Source organism: Spodoptera frugiperda, chromosome 9 (genome assembly GCF_023101765.2).
Source record: "Spodoptera frugiperda isolate SF20-4 chromosome 9, AGI-APGP_CSIRO_Sfru_2.0, whole genome shotgun sequence".
Taxonomy (NCBI): domain Eukaryota; kingdom Metazoa; phylum Arthropoda; class Insecta; order Lepidoptera; family Noctuidae; genus Spodoptera; species Spodoptera frugiperda.
The window spans coordinates 559,401-579,404 of NC_064220.1; the positions used below are offsets into that span (position 1 = coordinate 559,401).

Sequence of the window (20,004 nt, forward strand, 5' to 3'; positions counted from 1 at the left end):
TTTTACTGCATCGGTACGTTTTCGGATTCCCAATTGCCCCCCTTCCCAATCTTCTCAATCCCCGATACCCAACCACCCTTAAACTCCGGTGTTTCAACTGTCTATGGGCGGTGGCGATTGCTTACCATCAGGTGCTCCGTCTACTCGTTTACCTTATTCGGCTTATTCCATTAAAAAAAACGTTGCGTGGCAGCTGATTGCCCAGCCACAAATGGCGCCATTTTTAAGAGAGTATTCCAAGAAGATGCATCGGAATTCTGCCCAGTATATGGTAATAGGCTCACCTCCTATCATGGGACTTTAATACAAATGGTGAAAAGTGAGTGTACATTGTACAATGGCATTACTTGCCGTAATGAGCACCTCTGCCCTTCGAGGATAAAGGGCGAAATATTGCATGCATCGTGGTCATCTCTTGGGGTGAGCGTTTTGCCATGTCCAAGCTCATTTTATAAGACAGATGATGACAAATCAAGCTACCATTACAATTTTGGAATAGGATGAACCAATACATATAAACCAATTTACTAAAATTAAAACCCAACAAGGAAATCGAAATCCAGACTTTTTAACTCAGCAGCTGCATTTTAAACCGCTTGCCCATTGAGATAGTTTTATCAAGTAAACGTCAGAGTTATTAGTTCCCTTTAATTCCGCGAGCGCTGTCGTCGTTCAAAGTTGAGAACACCTGTGACCGTTTCATTAAATGTCTGCCGTTGTACGTCACTTTATTCAAACCTAGCTTAATTTGTCTGTCTAATTTGATATTTTAAAGGTTTTTAAGCATTTTACTATAGCTATATACAATATATTCATATATACATATTAAAAAAGGGCCAAATTAAAAGTAAAATTAAAATTATAAAGGTACTGTTGATCGAAGTCATGATGACTGTTGATGAAGCGAAAGAGGTGTGTAAGAATCGTAGCAATTGGCGTTCCATTGTCTCTGCCTACCCTCATGGGAGACATGCGTGAGGATTTGTATGTATGTAGAATAAAAACACAAATAAAAAATAAACACGAGTAAATACATGATCAGTTAAATGAGACAACAACAGGATTACCAAACCAATAAAGGAAAGGAATAAACATATTTTTTCGAGAAATTTAAAGCCGACTAGTTTTGTCCAATTTGTCTGCACTTTGCCATTATATTTATCACTGTGCACTAAAAATGTATATGGTAGTGAGCACCGCAATGCGTTTCCCACTGCTGTCGTGGCGTCCACTGGACAAAAATTTATATTTATTTGTTACATCTGCTACCGTTTGTCTAGTTAACACTAAGCGCTTGGTTTTACTCGTTTAGTTTTTTATTCTTTAAGCAGCAAACTTTATGTTTATACTTTTATATAAGGATATATCCAATACTTATACTATCATATGGCGCCTCCTAAAACAGCCTCAGATTCAGATTCTTAGTGAGCCAGCCCATATTTGGCATCAAAGCACCTGAATAATCAAATAGTTATGTTGTTTAAAAAACCTAGATTTTACTTCTGGGCCAAACACCAGCTTTAATTTAAATTCTTAACAAAAAATAGAGTTAATAAATGACTTGATTGATACCGCTCGCTTCTTATGCACGAGGGTGCGCCTCGAAACCTACTAACAGCAAATACCAATACGACCTTTTCCTAGTTATATTTATGTACTTTCTAAGATGACTAACCGCTGTACTCAGAGTCATTTAATGCTAACTTAGCCCAGTCCTTAGTAATTGTTTTTGATACAAAATTGTTACTAAAGAATAGTTTATGTAATCATTAAATGTCTCTGAGTGCGGCGGTTAGACCAGTAACAAACTGTTAAAGAAAACATCAACATCGTGAGTAAACTGAAACCGCCAACCTGCATTGAGCAAGCGTGGTGATTAATGTTCAAACCTTATCTGTGCGAGAAGATGCCTTTGGTCAGCAGTGGCCACTATAAATAGGCTGTTGATGATGATAAGTCAATAAGGTATCAATCCATCATTCAGCAGCTTTCCATTGTATATTGTATGTATAAATATGTGTCCAAACATACAGACAACGGAACCTAATGTTACATATGTGTAGTTTAACACTGCATCCGAGCAAGAATTAAACATTCATTTTTATTACGTTTCAAGGGAACACGGCCAAAGCAAGAGCTTTTATTTTGCAGGCCCGTATATTTTATTTACGAAACTTGCTAGCCATTGCATTGGCTACTCGTTACTAAATTAAACCTTGAATTGTTTTTATTTTGGTTCAAATTTCCTTTATTATGAGTATAAAAGGTGATTTTAAATGTCGTCGTTGTTTTTCTACAAGTGTGCTTGGTGATTTCTGCACAACGATTTGAAACATCAAACACTCAATAAAACTTTAGTTAAATCAGAAGTTGTTGTATATTGCGCGTATATAAGCGTACACGGTATCAATACTCACATCTCTAAGACAGTATTAAAAACGTATGCTATTAGCTGTCAGTAGTTTCACTTGTCTCACTAGTACCTACAGTATAGTATACATTCTAGTTTTACAATACATTACTGTGTTTGCTAAAATCAGGCGTTGTCAAAGCATAACTCTAAACTACAATTGAGCTGCGGACTGGCTAGCGGGTTACCGGGGTTCCCGCTCTAAAACCAGGAGTAGGGAAAATGACGTGATAAAAAACTGCAGAATTCACCAATTCTTTATGAACGAGGAAATTAAATTCAATAAAAAACATCTCATAAATTTCCTATAATTTTATACCTATTACATAAAATACATTTTTTTTACAATAAGCACCTAAAACACATGTGATTTGCGTGTATATTATGTACTTTAATGGGTCTATTACTATGTACATAGAAACACAAATATACAAATACTTTACTAAAATTGGAATTGAGAAAGCAAAACCAGGCATATTTGTATTTTGTCACTTTTAAATTATTTTTGATACCTTATAATATTTTTTGGAGGGAAAGGAATAAATAGATTGTGTGAGGAACGATACTAAAGAAATATAGGTAAGTATGTCATGTAATGGCACGTAACTTCTTATCACACGTCATCAAGACAGAAGGGAAATAATATGGATGCTCGGTTTAAAGTAATGCGTATTGTCCACGTCAACTGCACCTAATGAGCACGCTTTCGTCAATTGACGATTGCGAGACGAATGCTTGCATATTGCGTAGGAATAATCCAGACTATGTTCACAGAGCGGCAACGTTGCGTTACTCACTCCTTCTACAATTCTATTTACATTCATTTGTAGGTTGCATGCATTCGTCAATTGACGCTTCATGGACAGCAAGCTTAATTTGACATAACGGTAGGAAGATGACAATAGGGAAGATGACTAATCTTTATTCTAAAGTCCGTCTTGTAGTTTATTTAAAAATTAGATTAGACATGTTTTTCTTTGAGAAACCAATACTTTCATATATATGTCGATTTGAAATATTGCGTGACTTCACCTCTAGGTACATTTTATACGTAGAAATGACGTATTTGCTCCCTTTGATTTGAATTGAACTTTGATTTGTTTTATCAAAGTATTGTAATATATTTTCATTACCTAATTGATGGACTAAATAGATTTTTAATTTTCATACCCCGTCATCATCCCTATTATGACTTAATAGACATCTACACCATCTTATTAGACATCTTCTCAAAAACATTACATTGCTGTAAACTTAACATAGTCTAAAATGTATAAAACTTGTATTAATCTCAAATTATAACAGTCATATTGTATGATCGGTAGTGGGACAGTGAGGCTCGCCGTCGTCGTCGCAGGAACACTCTACACACGGCATACCACTGGACTTCGGATAAAATTTCGTATTCGGCTTACATTTACTTGGTTCACCTGTAAACAGTCGACAGGAAGAATTACTACATTACTAGTTACACTTAGTTACATTAAGAATCACACTACTAATTATTCGATTTTCTAGTCCTGAGGGGCAGGAGACCGGAGCTCTAGCTCAAAAAGCAGCAGAAGGAACAAGGTTGTTTTTAATAAGTAAGAGTCAGACACTCCATCTCGGATCGCTAAAAGCAGGAGAAGTCAAAAAGAGATTTCCCAATCTTTCATGATCAAGGTCCACTTTTCTATCATTCTTGTTAGGTCAGAGATCACAACAATTATTACTTTTTTATGTAGTCCCACAATCAGATTTTCTCAGTCACTTATAAAAATAGTGACTTTTGTTGCTTCACTCAAACAGACAGATTATTATCTATTGAACAAAGTCTTGTGTATTTTTTTATTTTATTACTCTTCTACGGACCACTATTATTTGGAAAGCTCTGTTCTAGATACTATTTATCTCTATCACTATATTTAAGTCTTTGACTGCCAATAGAAAACTGTTGAAGGCAAATCCTCCGCTAACGTCGGTCAACAGTGACCACCACGGCGTTCAATGTGTTAATTGCAGAGAAAAGTTAAGTCTTGTGTTGCGTGTTACCAAAAAATATTCTTACCGTAAGAAACAGAAAGCAGTGAACAGTCCAGCATCTTGGTACATTCACGTTTGCCTCTGTCATTACATGTGCAGTTATTGCATTCACTGAGCCAGCTAGTTCCCGGCTTACACGTTGGGTACATGAAGCTCAAATCTGAACAATCTTTAGGTAGTTTTTTGTAAGTCTTGTAGTATTGAATAAGTTCATTCGTCTTTTTCTCATCGAAGAATTCTGTGAATAGAGCTTCAAAATTAAAGTAATCCAGGTAATCATCATCATCATCAACAGCCTATAAGTGCCCACTGCTGACCAAAGGCCTCCCACACGGAGAAGATTTGATCATTAAACACCACGTTTGCTCAATGCGGGTTGGCATCTTGAAACTTATAATTAGAAATTAACAGCCTAGGTTTCTTCAAGGTGTTTTCCTTCACCGTTTGTCAGTGGTGTCTAAATAATCTTAGAAAGTACATATAACTAGGAAAAAGTCACATTGGTACTAATTGCCATTGGTAGGATGCTCACATAGATGAGGAGTCTTTAACTTCTGAGCTACCACGACATTAATCCAGGTAAACCCTTAGTTTAACATAGTGATGTAAATAGTATAGATACAGTACCTTTCCCTTTATATGTCTCTTCTTCCATCGGTGGAAATGGTCTTGTTACACAACTTGAGCCTTCACATTCAGGAATCCCATCGCCATTACATTCGCAAGTATAACAGGCGCTCATGTTGAAACGAGTATATGGTTTGCACATCATTGGTACACCTAGAAAACACGGTTGAATTACAAAATGCTATTTTGTACCACACTTCAGTTGGCCAAATTTGAGAGAGTAAAAATGGAGTTTCTTGCTAAAGTAACGAAATGTAGTTTCTTGCTCGTCCTTCTCCATTTAAACCTACACGAGCATCTAGCTTCACTGACAGACAAACTGACAGACTATTATTTATTTCTTTATTAGTCGACAATTCAAAAATTGTTTAATTGGAATTTTTGGTTTAATTGAAATAAATGATTTGACTTTGACTTCGATTAATGTAATAATAGCATTGCTTACCAAACGGTCTTAGGGCGCAATCGGGAATTTTAATACAATGCGCGTGTCCTGCCTGGCAGGTGCACTCGTGGCAATTTTTAATCCATGCCGTACCGTCTCCACATTCTTCTTTCTGATCTTTCAATTTATGTTTAGACATGAATTTCGGCTTTGCATCCGAAAATCTTGATTCTACAGGCTTCTCGTCACCTTGACTGCTGTCTACTGTCAGATTATCTACCAGAGCTTGCAGGTCCAATGGATCTCCTTCTTGAATATCTTGTAATATACTTAGTAAATTTGGATATTTCTTATGAGACACGGCTGGTTTGGTTTGCTTAAATTTAGAAGTAATTGTTAATTTTTCAGGGTGTGCCGTTGTAGCCATAGATTTTTCTTGAATATTATTTATTAACTTTAGTAAATATTCTTCAACATTGTCATGCGTTACTTTAGTATTTGTTGTATTAATATTCAGTGTAGGTAATTTAGAAAGCGCATTGTAAATTTTTTGTATATCTATTTCGTCTTCAGGTGTATAATTATATGCTGTAATTTCTTTCAGTAAAGCTAAAACACTATTATTAGTAATATGCTGTTTATGTTTTAATTTCATCATATCATTTTGATACTTAGCAAGTATCGACAATAGAACAGGTAAGTAGTCTGCTTGGTCTAAATCACCCTCGTCAACTTCGGAATTATTAAGGTCTGGGTTAGTAAAGTTTTTAATTAACAATATGAGTAATGGATACAATTTGTTCAAATTCTTTGTATCGTTTGCAACTGCCAACAAATTCGCTAAATCATTTGGATTTAAATTAAACAATTTGTTGTCCAAATCTGTTGGATCCCAATCACCTTCTAATTCCTCGTGATCATGCTTAAGTTCGGGCGTCGAGGAATTTAGAGATTCGTGAATTTTATCCACTTCTTCTGATGTCCATGAATTGTTAAAGAATTGTATGTATTCACCGTTTTCTGGTTTAAGATTATGTGGTGAAACCGTTGTTGAAATCAGTAGTTTCCAAGGACGTTTATTTTGATCTTCAGCAGAATTAGATGTGTATTGATATGCACCGCCAGATCCATGTCCATCGAAATCATCAGGTATTTCAGTAATAGGACTTTTTGTGCGGGTAGTATCTTCAATGGACTCCGATATAAACTCGAATCCGGTATTAGCTCCACGGACATTAAAATCTGGAGTTACTGTTGTACTAATTTTAGTATTGGGATGCTCAACTAAAGTATTCGAAAGAGTGATGTGTTCGATGGAACTAGGCGGGTATTTGAAACCTTCAGAGGTATCATCAAATACGTCTGAAACATTTTCTTTGTGGGGTACCTCAAATGTGTTTTTAGGAGAAATATGTTCAGGAAGGGAATAATCATCTATTGACTTATAGTCCCCTGGTATATGTGGACTTTCTGGTTTTGATTGTAAATGTGGTGAGTGAGGATTTCTATATTCTTTAATGTGTGGAATATTCCCGCCATTTTTATTTGGGTAGGGCTCAAACGGGAGTTGAGGAGGGGCATGTAAATAATCTAAGGTAAAATTTCTTGATATTTGTTGATTCATTGTTGATTGTAAGTGTTGAGTTTTATTTGGGTAGTTATAAAAACTTTCAAAACTTTGTGGTTCATGCGGATCCTGAGATGACTCAAGCCCTTGTGGTGGAGGTAGATATTGATAAACAATATCTGGCGAAGGCTTTTCTGATATTCCAGTCGGTTGTTTCAATTTTGGTGGGAATTGTACATTAGGTGGATGATGTCCTGGACTTTCTATTAACGTTGGCAAATATTCTGAAGAATGGAAAGGGTATTGGTAATCATCATAGGTCTTTGGATGGTCCATTGAGCCAGGGGCATGTTGAGACTGTTGAGGTGAATAAGGGTCATAATTTTCATAATTGGTAATTGAATATTTATTTTGATTTTCATAATTGTGGATTACTTCTTGAGCAGGACCAGTATTTTCATGAAGCCTCGATTGAGAATTTGGATACTGATTAGGATTTATGTATTGAAGGTATTCTTCTTGATAGTAATTTGGAGTTTGATCTATGAATCCTTTTGGACTTGAAGGACTTTCTGGTAACCTCGATGGGTATTGTAGGGCAACAACTGGCGCTGGACTAGAATGACTATTAAGTACTCCAGGTCCTCGAGGGAGAGTTACAGGGCTTGAGTGAAATTGTGGGGGTTGACTAACTGGGCGACTAAGTTCACCAGGTCGACGAGGGATATATACAGGGCTTGATTGCAACTGTGGGGGTTGACTTACTGGGCTACTAAGTTCACCAGGTCCACGAGGCATATATACAGGGCTCGATTGCAACTGTGGAGGTTTACTAACTGGGCGACTAAGTTCTTCAGGTCGTCGAGGGCTATATACAGGACTAGATTGCAACTGTGGGGGTTGACTTACTGGGCTACTAAGTTCTTCAGGTCGTCGAGGGCTATATACAGGGCTCGATTGCAACTGTGGGGGTTGACTTACTGGGCTACTAAGTTCTTCAGGTCGTCGAGGGCTATATACAGGGCTCGATTGCAACTGTGGGGATTGACTAACTGGGCTACTAAGTTCACCAGGTCCACGAGGCATATATACAGGGCTCGATTGCAACTGTGGGGGTTGACTAACCGGTCTACTAAGTTCGCCAGGTCCACGAGGAATATATACAGGGCTCGATTGCAACTGTGGGGGTTGACTAACTGGGCTACTAAGTTCACCAGGTCCACGAGGCATATATACAGGGCTCGATTGCAACTGTGGGGGTTGACTAACTGGGCTACTAAGTTCTCCAGGTCCAAGAGGAATATTTTCAGGGCTTGGCTGTAAGTCTGGGGGCTGATTAATAATATCTGGAAAGCGAGTTTGCGGAACCGTATAGGCGGGTTCTGAGAAAGCGACCAAAGGTGTTGCAGTAACACCATCTCCAGGATAATTGTGGTTATATGGAGTTACAAAATGAGGTTGCGGTTCTTGTTGTAATTGGGGTTGATTAGGATTAAAATACGATGGATTTTCGTGACCTAAATTTGGATTGTTCCAAGATTGATAAGACCAATCACAATTTACTGATATTGGTAAATTTTCATTTTGTAAAGGATATGGTAAGATATTATTAGCTAAACTATTTCGATTGGCATTATCTGCATATAAGAAATCATTATTAGGCTCATGATCTACTGAGTCAGGTGACTGTGGGATCTCAACAATTCTCGATGGAGTTGAATGTGGTTTTTTAACCGGTTTCACAAATCGTATGGGTTTAAATTTAAATTGCTTTTGTGAATTATTTTCTAAACGATTTTGACCGGGATCAAACCTCGTGGAAACAGTGGTAATATGAACTGTTTCTGATTGAGTTGGAAGAAAATTCTTTCCAGATTCATCAGGATAAACTGAGTGACCAATAACATTTGGATACGAAGAAGTTAGAGGATTAATGTGACTTTCATCGGGGCCAGAATTTATTTTCTGACTTATAGGAGGCACATACTGTTTACTAGCACTTAATTTGTTCATAGAACCGTGTGAGTTATACTTTTGTACTACAGACATTATAGGAGAAACATTAATTTGTTGATAGTGATCTTTAATTTCCTGTGAGTCATCAGGAGGGTGATGATTCAATTTAGGTTCAATATCATTCGTTCCTTTTATTTTTTGAACAAATTCAGGCATATTATAGTTAATAGTTGTTTGTTTAATCGGTATGTAGTTAGGTTTATACGAGTCATGGCTAACTTGCAATTTGTCATTAGATAATTGATCTAATTCTGATTGGTAACTTATTGTAGTATGTCTAGGTTCAAAATTTTTGTAGTTTACAGTCTTATGATAAACGGTGTGAGGTTTTGGACTAGTAGTTTGCGTGATCATGTAAGTGAATTTAGGTGGAATTTTATCAGGATTCCAATTAGTTTCTGTTGTGTAATGTGACAAATAAGGATTACTTTCATCATCATTTACATTTTTAAGATAGTTAGATGGATATTTAGTTGTTTGCCTGATTCTATTATTTATAAGTACTTGTTTACCACGTGAAGATTTGATATTATTGTCGGTTGAAATCCATTTGAATTGTCTAATGCGGTTATTTGGGACATCTCTAGGTCTATGTTGATCATTTGGGAAAGAACCACGTTGTGGGGTATAGTTAACGTTCGATACATATTTATTTACTTGAGGATTCATTTGGACATGATTGACTGTCATCTTGTATTTTTTGGATATGTTTGAACCAAATTGTACATTGTGACTATCTTGGTCTTGCCTAGGTTTGTATTTTGAGGTCAACAAAGTATACGTTGTAACAGGTGCGACATTTGACTCAGTGAAACGGGATAGTACCTGGTGTGGTCTGCCATTGTTAGCATTTATCGAGTTTGGATTTAATTGGATCGCTACGCTTTTTGTGTGTGGATTTTGTGGTGCAATGGGATAGATTTTATAATCTGAATTTGGTCCATACGCCGAGCTCATAAAAGTGTATTTAGAACCAGGTTTGACAATCGAGTTGGCATATTTAATGCGTGTTTCATACTGTAACGCGTCATATTGATTATTATGGTTTGAGTATTGTGAATATTGTGAGTATGGTCTACCATTGTGGACATTTATTGGGTTCGGAGTTAATTGGAGTTGTAGATTTTCCGAATGTGGATTTCCCGTTGGTGTCGGTACCATGATTCGAGTTTGAGTCATGAAATGTTCTTCACCCGAATGATCCAATTTATTTGGTTCAGTAACGATTTCATGTTTCTTAATAGTTATGATTTGTGAACCATCTTGGTTTTCTTGCAATTTTTTCTCTTTAGTCCCGTGAGAATACATTTCATACATATTTTTACTAACAATTGGCGGTGGAGATGAAACTGTGTTCCAAACTGTTTCATGGTTAGTCATTACTGGCATAATAGTCACATGGTTCTGCTTAGCCAAAGATTCTGGTATTATTATTATTGTTTCATTACCCAGAGAACCTGATGTTATTATTTTACTGGTTTGCGTAACTGGAAGCTCTTGCAAATCAAATGAATTCTTTGTACTTATATTAATTGTATCACCATTAGGCAATGTAGATTGAGACTTTTGCAATAATAATTTATCTCCAATGTCAGCTAGTGCTGGGCTGTGCAGGCTACTGGCTAAGGCTTTAAGTAACTTTGAAGTATCTTTGGACAATTGTCCAGAATGGACTTTTATTTCTTGTTGGAAGCCATTGTATGCATGTGTGTGTACCAGTTTCGACGGCTTTTTGTCGTGGTTCTTAAGTAACATATCAACAATAGGTTCTACTGATAACTGTTTATCAAACACTTTAAGTTGACTGTGTTCATCTTCGTCTTCTTCTGATCTTACGAATCTTGATTGGATTGCTGAAAAAGATAATGCTTTTTAGACTCTTGCCTTGGTGATTTTTTATGTTATAAGCCGATAAACGTGTAGATGTATCACCTGATGGTAAGCAATCGCCGTCACTCATGGACACCCGAAACACCAGAGGCGCTAGGAGGTTTGGGAGTTGGGAATTTGAGGTTTATTTGGAAATCGGAGATCGGGTAGATTGGGGAGGGGAGTAATTAAGTACTTGTGATATTTGTTTACTTAATTTACATATTACTTTACCTGGTATGAATTCATCATCGGGACACTCTCTCTGAGTGCATACAACGCGATTGTCTACACAAGTGCACGTGTTGCAGTCATTGGGTGGCGGCGGCGGTGGTATGACGTCACCTTCCTTACATTGCTCAGGTGGCTTCAATTGTATTGATGTGTTTTCTGTGAAAAAGCAGAGTTACAAATCTTACGTATTACCTAAGAAATTCAAGAATATGTAACCTTTAGGAAATAATTAATTTCAGGTAGGTGTATTTAGGGGGAAAATTGTCCACTGACTTTTCCCGCCTTGGGCGAGGCGAGAGGGAGTTTCAAATTCTTACTGACTAAAAACCATCACGTTCCAACTCCTGTTGTTTGAGTCAGAGCCCCGGAAAAACAATCACTAAAAATAAGGGGTAACTCACGTAAATATACAGCGAAAAGCTTTACTAGTTTCGTGCCACAGAGGGACTCTTCCTCATGAGCAACGTGCGAGGGCGCGGCGAACGTCGTGCAACCTACTCAATTCTGTGACTCGAAATTCGTAGAGCTTTTCTCAATATTTACGTGAGTAAACCGTTACTTTTAATTAATTTAGTATGTCTCACGACAGTTATTATAAAAAAAAATACTAAAAAGACAAAAAAAACAATAATTTACCTTTTCCAAATGAATTCTTTGAGATTGTATCTGGACATTCATGGTTCGTACATATAATGTGTTCTTCAATACATTTGCAGGAGTTACAGCTGTCTGGTTTGGGTATCTCCTGGCCCTCAACACATTTAGACCCTGGAAATAATCACCACATCATCATTATCAAGGAACCTTATCGTTGTTAATGTAGTTTATTTATGATAATATTATTTATTCATTAAATAGAAAAAATAAACTATAGAAATTTTCAACGGAACACAGTTCATTTGTTTTGTGTGATCTTCGATACTTATTGACACTTTTATTATTGAAGTATTTTCTTTTAATGTGTTTGTATTATTTGTAAATGAGCTATGGAAGAATCAACATCAGCAAACTGGAACAGTCCTCGGCTGGACTTTCGACCTCCTCTGTATAAGAGCCCTCACGACACAGACGTGCAGAATAGATGTAATGACAAAATATTCTACTATACCGTCACTACATCTTTTCCCACCCTCTAAGAGAATGTGTGCAGTTAATTTTAAACTTTTATTCATATCCTTAAGGTCCATTATTAATTAATTACATCACAAACAAAATGTACTATACCTCGTATGCATATTAAATCGGAGCATACCAGTCGACCCTCGAAACAGTAACATTCATTGCAGTCGTCTGGTTTGTAAACCTTAGCATCATTAGCATCACATTCTAAACCTGTAAAAATATTATGCTTGTTATAGAATTATTCATTACTAGCTTCCACCAGTAGCTTCACCCGCGATAAAAAGCCTATGTGTTATTCCAAACCATAATCTACCTCTGTACCAAATTTCATTCCGATCCCTTCAGCCGTTTTGACGTGATTAAGTAACAAACATGCAGACAAACACAAAATCTCACAAACTTTCGCATTTATAATATTAGTATACATTGCAGTCATTTAACTTCATTAAGTACTAGCTACTTCTGCGGGGTTTCATCCGCTACTCGATTTCTATTAATCGTAGAGTAATGTTTTATAGCCTTCCTCTATAAATAGACTATCCAACCCAAAACGATATTTTCAAATCGAACCAACACACTCTCACACAACACATTTACCTGTTCTATCTTTGAGTGTGATATCTTCAACGCTGGCCGAAGCTCGAAGGGGGGCGGCCAATGCTCCTAATGTTCCCTCCTCACTGTCATCCGCAATAGTTTCGTTTATTGCAAACGATTCTTGCACCACTGTATAAAACGATTGAACAAAATAATATTCATCATAAGTACCTAAACATCAACAGAGCTAAAATTTTGGAAGTAATTTTGCCCATACTACTGCCACGTTTCTCCGGTCTCATCATAGCCAAACCCTCTAATTTCTGGCGGCGGCGGTAACTAATATTTAAAATTATAAAAATGGGAGCCAACCAACATCATAGTCCATGTCCATGGTCCAAGCTACCGGTGACTAAGGAGAGAAACTCCTCACGATGCGTGCCGTTTTCAGGAAAACCATTCTGATATACATAGGTACATGTTGTATCATTTGCGGATATAATAGTGATCTCAGTTTTGTGAAATCTGATAATTCTAGACCCTCAAACTGCACAACACAATTGTCTACTCCAAACTCCATTTTGATGGAACCACAAAATGTATAGTTATTTTCAGTAGTTCCATCCATGTAAAACAAGTGGGGTAAACCTGGACCCCCTCTTGACAAATTATGGCCCAGCCATGAAGCTGCGGACTATCTAGCGGGTTTATTGGGGCTCCAGCTCGAAAAGCAGGAGTAGGAATGGCGTGGTTTTTAGTCAGTAAGAGTCTGACACTCCCTCTCGCCTCGCCCAAGGTGGGAGAAGCCATAGCATAATTTTCCCTTTTATTAAAAAAAACATTGAAGCTTCCAGTAAAGCATTGAGAGGATTCAAGACCAAGCAAAACCATAGTCGGCTTAGACTTATTTTCAACGTTAATGGAAGAAGTTTAATAAAATTATTATTATTGGATACACAAATTGTAAATTGTTGGTAAGATATTGCAATTATATTGTACATGCATCCAATCTAAAGTTAGTAATAAACATACGTCACGAATATAGTGACATCTTTATGAGTAGTTAATTGCGTTATTTTATTATTTTATTGTTAGTGATAGTCACACAAGCAGAACATAATCAATAACAAAATTGATTTGCTATCGATCATTTATTATTTATTATATATCATTATAAAATATTAATATATGAGTAGGTAAATGTTACTATACTATTTTTAAGTTACTAAGTATGGTTTAGGATTCACTCTTTCAAGTTAGCCCCACAGATGGGGCCCAGTAGGACTGATGACTGATCCGGAGCTACGGCACTACCTATACGTATGTACATTGAACCGGGGCTCACGGCTTGAATAAGCAGGAGTAGGAACGGTGGTGGTTTTTACTGGTCAAGTAAGAGTCTGGCACTCCTTCTCACCTCGCCCAAGGTCCGCAGAAAAGTTCATTGGATGATCTTACCCCCTTAAAATACCCTTTCAAATAAATTTTGCCCATACGAATGGTAGGTAGATATGCCAATGCAAACTTAAAGTTGAATTTGTATTAACGGATTACAATAGTAAATATAATATCTATTGATTATGAGTTTTTTTATCCCCAAAGGTGTAAGCAGAGCTGCACTTTACAGCACATAATGTCGCTATACAATATACATCCACTTTTCACCATATTGTCTATATATAGTCCCATAATTAGTAGAAACAATGGTGAGGTACCGTACCTGGCTATATAGTCTGAACAAGCAACTTTGTTGTTGCTGCAGACACCGTGTTACATGGACGGGTTTGAGAAAATTTCGAAATACCGAAAATGGGTCTAGTACCTAATACTTCAATTGCCGACCCTGATAATAATGAATACTCGATGGACCACTTGTCGACGGCAGACATTTTATGTTCAAAATATGTAAGAATCTTACCTTTCTTTTCGATTTGGCAGATATTTGTGGTACACATGATATGTCCCTTCAAACACATGCAAATATTGCACTTGTTTTGTGCGGGATACTGTTTCTTTTCTATGCATTGTGGCGCTGGAAAAAAAGTAAATAAATTAGTTATCATACAATTTTCTTAGTCAATGTTTTTGGGAAAAAATAACAAAAATGTAATGAATGCAACGGCGAAAAACTTTGTATTTAACGCATGTCTTAAATGCGTTCGAATAAAGACTGTATCTGTTGCTTGTAGTTACATGGTCATAAGTTCAGGGTCTTTTATGCAACGCTTTTATTAAATAGTGTTGCATTTTCAATTTAATGATACCCTATTAATATAACTATACAGAATGTCTCTGAAGTCGACGCCCAAATGGCACCAGGTAATTGGCAAGATTGCAACTGGTATCAGAAAAATGTTTAGAAAAATCTAAGTCATACAGTTTTTAAATTACCAAAATGTATGTGTTATCCAAGAAAAACTACGTCCTGTGCCAATGTTTTGACTCTTATTGTTTCTAAATAAATCTTTATATTTTCGTCTGTGTTTTTGGACATCAACTTCAGGGATATCCTGTATAAAACAATGGTTAGGTACCTGGTATACAAATCAAGTCGGAACAAGCCACTTTATTGTTGCTGCACACACATTTGTTGCATGGATCTGGGTTTGGCAGAGTTTCACCATTTGTGCAAGATGGGGCTGAAAAAGAAATACTTGTTTTAAGATAAGAAGGAATATATGGACAACAATTTTACTAGATATCTCATAGGTCATGACACGCTTTTACATCATTTGAATTAAACAACTAAGGAGTTACGGTAATGCCAACTACACGGGTATCTATACAAAATTTCAGCTCAATCGGTTGAAAATATCTGCTTCAAAATTCAATGATAATTAAGATTCCAATTTACATAAAGAGAAACTACATACATACATTCATTCATGGATTGTCAGTTAAATAAAAGCTTGTAAAGAAAAGTGAAGAAGCAACTCTCCCTTCGATCCTTACATACTTCATCATGCATTTACTGACAAAAGAACGCCGGTTAAGAGTACTTTCGAATAAGCCTTTATCCCTACCTAGGGATGTAGGGGATATGAAGGGCCAATAAAGTACATAATTATAGAGAAGTATAGCTATATTATATAGTCTAGGGCTGCTTTTACCATTTATCCTTACGTTTAGTATACAAAGTATACCTATATTTTACTCGCATAGAGTTGCCTCTACCATTTATCCTACTTTTAGTCGGTAAACGAGCAGACGGATCACCTGATGGTAAGTTATCGACGCCGGTCATGGACACCCGCAACACCAAAGGCGTTGCCTCCGGAGCGAACTCACACGACAATACACAACGCAAGCGTTGTTTCACGCCGGTTTTATGTAAAGCCGTGGTATAACGCCGTTCAATATATATCCCAAAGTCAAAGTGAAATCATTTATTCCTATTTAACCATAAATAGGTATTTTTGAAATGTTAACAAGTAAAGAAATAATAGTCTGTCAGTCTGTCCATCAGTGAAGCTAGGTGCTCGTTCAAAAGTGTAGCTTCGAATGCCCTCGTTAATAATATCATATGCATATCTTACCTGGACACGGCAAATTGGTGCAAATTACTCTTCCTTCATAACAAATGCAAGTGTTGCATTTATCTAGTGAGGGAACAGGCTGGCCTGGCTCGCAATAAGGCACTGAAAAGAAACATAATTTAATTAAAAAGACAAGATAAAGAAAAAAAAGACGATTAGTAAAGAAACTAATGTGAAAAGGAGAGCAAATAAAAGAAAATTAACGTTAAACAAATCTGTCATAGTTTTGCCAATCTATGGCCATTTAATTCTAGAAATTAATAATCAGCTTTTGGATAAATTTCCCTGTCATTAAAGTTCAGATATGCTTGAAGCCTCGTCCTCACTAGGAACATAAGGACATTGTTGAAACTGTTTCTTGTCGCACAATCAATAATGTCGCGGCGATGTCGTCCGACGTCGCCCGACATCGTCCGACATCGCCCGATGTCCCTGGCGACACAATACATGTCGCTCGACAACTGTTCCAAGTGGAGACGAGGCTGTAACATACTTAATTTTAACTATAAAACGATGGACGACATATCATTAACTTTAAATATTACTGGTATTCATGATTAAAATATTTGGGCGCCATAGAATTATGAACTAAGTACTTACAATTATAGGTCGATAATTGTGTCTTAATTTCTGATGTGCATAATATCTGAAAAAATATGATTAGTTGCAGTTAGATTTGTGGGTATTCAAACACAACGCAAATGTTGCTATTTTTAATGTTGGTTTTCTGTGGCCGTACACTCTGGTCGGAAGGCCAATTCGTGTTGAAGCCTGGCTCTCCCACACTTTAGAATTTTATGCACCTACCAATCTAGTTTTCTTTACACCGTTTAAAGTTAACACAAATGTCATGTATTAATTCTTTGAATCGCGTGAAATATATTCAAGTTGATACGTGTGATGTGTGTGTTGATGAGTACCTAATTATATTAATTCATACTCTTTTGTAATTAAACTGAACTGAGTTTGATTCGAAATGTATACAAGTACATGTTATCTATTTCAAAGTTGTAATTCTCAGTCCCTTGGTTTGTTAGTTAACACAATAAAATAATAAAATGTAAATAAATGTAAAAACAATTCGTTCCTAAAACCAAACTTCAATAAAACTAAAATCAGGTCTCATTCTTTATACTATATGCTAATATGTAATAACGATTACATAAAATTAAACATACCTAATACTAACTCAAAAGTCAACGAGTTTTATAGTCCATTTCTCCATTCCAAATCACACTCGACCGCAGTGATACCACGGCCTCACAGAATACTGACGTGAAACAACGCTTGTGTTGTGTTTCGTTGTGTGAATGAGGTAACCAGACGCCCAATTGCACCCCTTCCCAATCCCCGATTTCCCAACAACCCTTAAATTCCTAACTCCCGGTAACACACTTGTAATGCCTCTGATGTCCATGGGCGGCGGCGACTGCTTACCATCAGGTGATCCGTCAGCTCGTTTACCGGCTTATTCCATAAAAAAAGAAAGATAATGAAGTATTTATATATAGGTAATTAATATGATTATGTTCTTACCCAGATTACAATATAAAATTGGAAAGTTAGCCAGTCCATTATGAAGAAACAATGGAACATAGTTTACGCCGACACATGCATTGAAAATACAGAAATCTTTTATACGGTAACACAAATCGCTAATGAGTATTCCCAACAATCATTATAAACAAATTACAAGTACATTGCTAACTTTTATTATAGTTTCTCGAAGAAATTATTGATAATCAACTTTATATTCGAGTGTTAAGGTTGCAAATTGTGTTGGTTGGAGGTGCTATGTGTATTTGTTAGTGGTTACGATGGTTGTTATTGAACATAAATTAATTTTCTCTTAAATGTTTGCGAGTAGATAAACTAGTAGCGGTGTTGTTTTGTTAATGGGAGTTTCTCCTCTTATTGCGAGGGTGTCTGAAGTCTGTTGCACTTCCACGGTTCTCTCCATACGCAGAAGACGTGGATGTAGTTGTCTCCTTTAAAAAAAAATAACGTCGATATTAAGCAGGAACGGTGACAATGATTTTCCGTTCAAGGTCGCTTTTAAATTACATTATTTACATTAAATTGGAATGTAATTCGTAAGTAATAAGAAAGTTACCAGCTATTTCTGAATTGAACATTCAGAAATATTGAAAGCGATAGTTTTCTACTACGATTTTTGTATGAGAACGTCGATGTGTGTTGTGTCATTACGGTTGTTTGCGTCAAATATTTATGTTAGGTAAATACTGATTGATCACCATCTATCTAAATACATATAACTGACTGACTGACATAGTAATCAACGCACAGCCCAAACCACTGGACAGGTCAGGCAGAAATTTGACATGCAGGTAGATGTTATGACGTAGGCATCCAAGGGGATAAAATAGGGGATGAAAGTTTAAAACCGATCGGGCTGAGACTTTGCATGCATAAATTAAACTACTATGACGTAGGCATCCCCTAAGAAAGGATCTTAATAAATTTTATTTATAGTAATATTTTTAACGCAAGCGAAAGCGCGGACAAAATATAGTATTTTTATATGTATGTCAGAAATCAAACGCACTTCTAGAAAAATAAGGTATACCTATATAAGCTTTAAATAAATCACTCATTAGTTTCAAATACTTTCAGAACGATCTTCTATCATGGTTAACAGAGACCACAATTAATTTATCATTATTCATTAACACAACCGAATTGAGAAACTGCTGATGAGTTCCATCATGAAATATTCTCCTTGATAGATCCATACAAATTAATCCTTGTACAGTTCCAACCGACATAATCTAGACTTCTAGACGTCTAGTTAGGAGCACTAGACTAAGTTAGTTCTCCCACTTGGCCAACTCTTGAAAACGTCTAATTGCCGCTAAACTTCAGAGACATCGAGTTATTTGGGATATTAGTTCCGATTCGTCACTTAAATTGGATACTTATTGCTTGTTACATTGAGTTTAGTTTTGATGATCTATAAGTATCAATAATCTTTGACTTTGACTGCACGGTTGGTGCGGTGGCTGGGCAACTGGCTGCCGGCAACGGGTAGCGGGTTCGATTCCCGCAGAGCAACTCTTTGTGTGATCCACAAATTGTTGTTTCGGGTCTGGGTGTCATGTGAACTTTGTATGTTTGTAAACGCACCCACGACACAGGAGAAAATCCTAATGTGGGGCAACGTTTTTTTTAAAAAAAAAAAAAAATCGTCGGTACGGAGGTTTAAGACGCCTGCTTCAAATACATGAGAGTGCTTTCGCAACCTACCAACAGCAAGTACCTACCAATGTGATTTTATCAGAGTTATGTGTAGTTTTTAAGATTATATAGACTCACTGACAAACGGTGAAAGAAAACATCGTGAGGGAACTAAGGCTTATACATAGTTGCTAATTTATTATAAGTTGGAAATCGCCAACCCGCATTGAGCAAGCATGCTGATAGATACTCAAACTCTTCTCCGTGCGAGAAGAGGCCTCTGGTCAGCAGTGGCCACTTAATAGACTGTTGATGTGATCTATAAGTGCTAAGTACTTCGGTTTTTAAATAAAGACAATGAAATATTTCATGAGCGTTTTAAGGACATCAAAAAAGGTAATGAACTATGGACCTTTAAAGTAACAAATTAAAAGAAATCTTTACTTACTCAATCACGCTGCCATTTCAGTAAAACGACGGT

At 36.6% G+C, this 20,004-nt stretch overlaps 1 protein-coding gene across 1 annotated transcript; it reads right to left on the minus strand.

Annotated features, from left to right (window-relative positions):
• Positions 1 to 3,380: 3,380 nt before the first annotated feature.
• Positions 3,381 to 18,107, minus strand: LOC118271017 (uncharacterized). The gene is made up of 13 exons (XM_050695691.1): positions 17,865 to 18,107; positions 16,929 to 16,974; positions 16,329 to 16,430; positions 15,327 to 15,431; positions 14,711 to 14,824; positions 12,853 to 12,981; positions 12,358 to 12,465; positions 11,770 to 11,901; positions 11,134 to 11,289; positions 5,508 to 10,883; positions 5,063 to 5,215; positions 4,461 to 4,673; positions 3,381 to 3,840 (listed from the first exon to the last, which is right to left on the minus strand). The coding sequence occupies exons 1-13, from the start codon at positions 17,922 to 17,924 to the stop codon at positions 3,716 to 3,718; spliced, it is 6,819 nt and encodes a 2,272-aa protein (XP_050551648.1). The 5' UTR covers positions 17,925 to 18,107; the 3' UTR covers positions 3,381 to 3,715.
• Between the last annotated feature and the right edge of the window lie 1,897 nt (positions 18,108 to 20,004).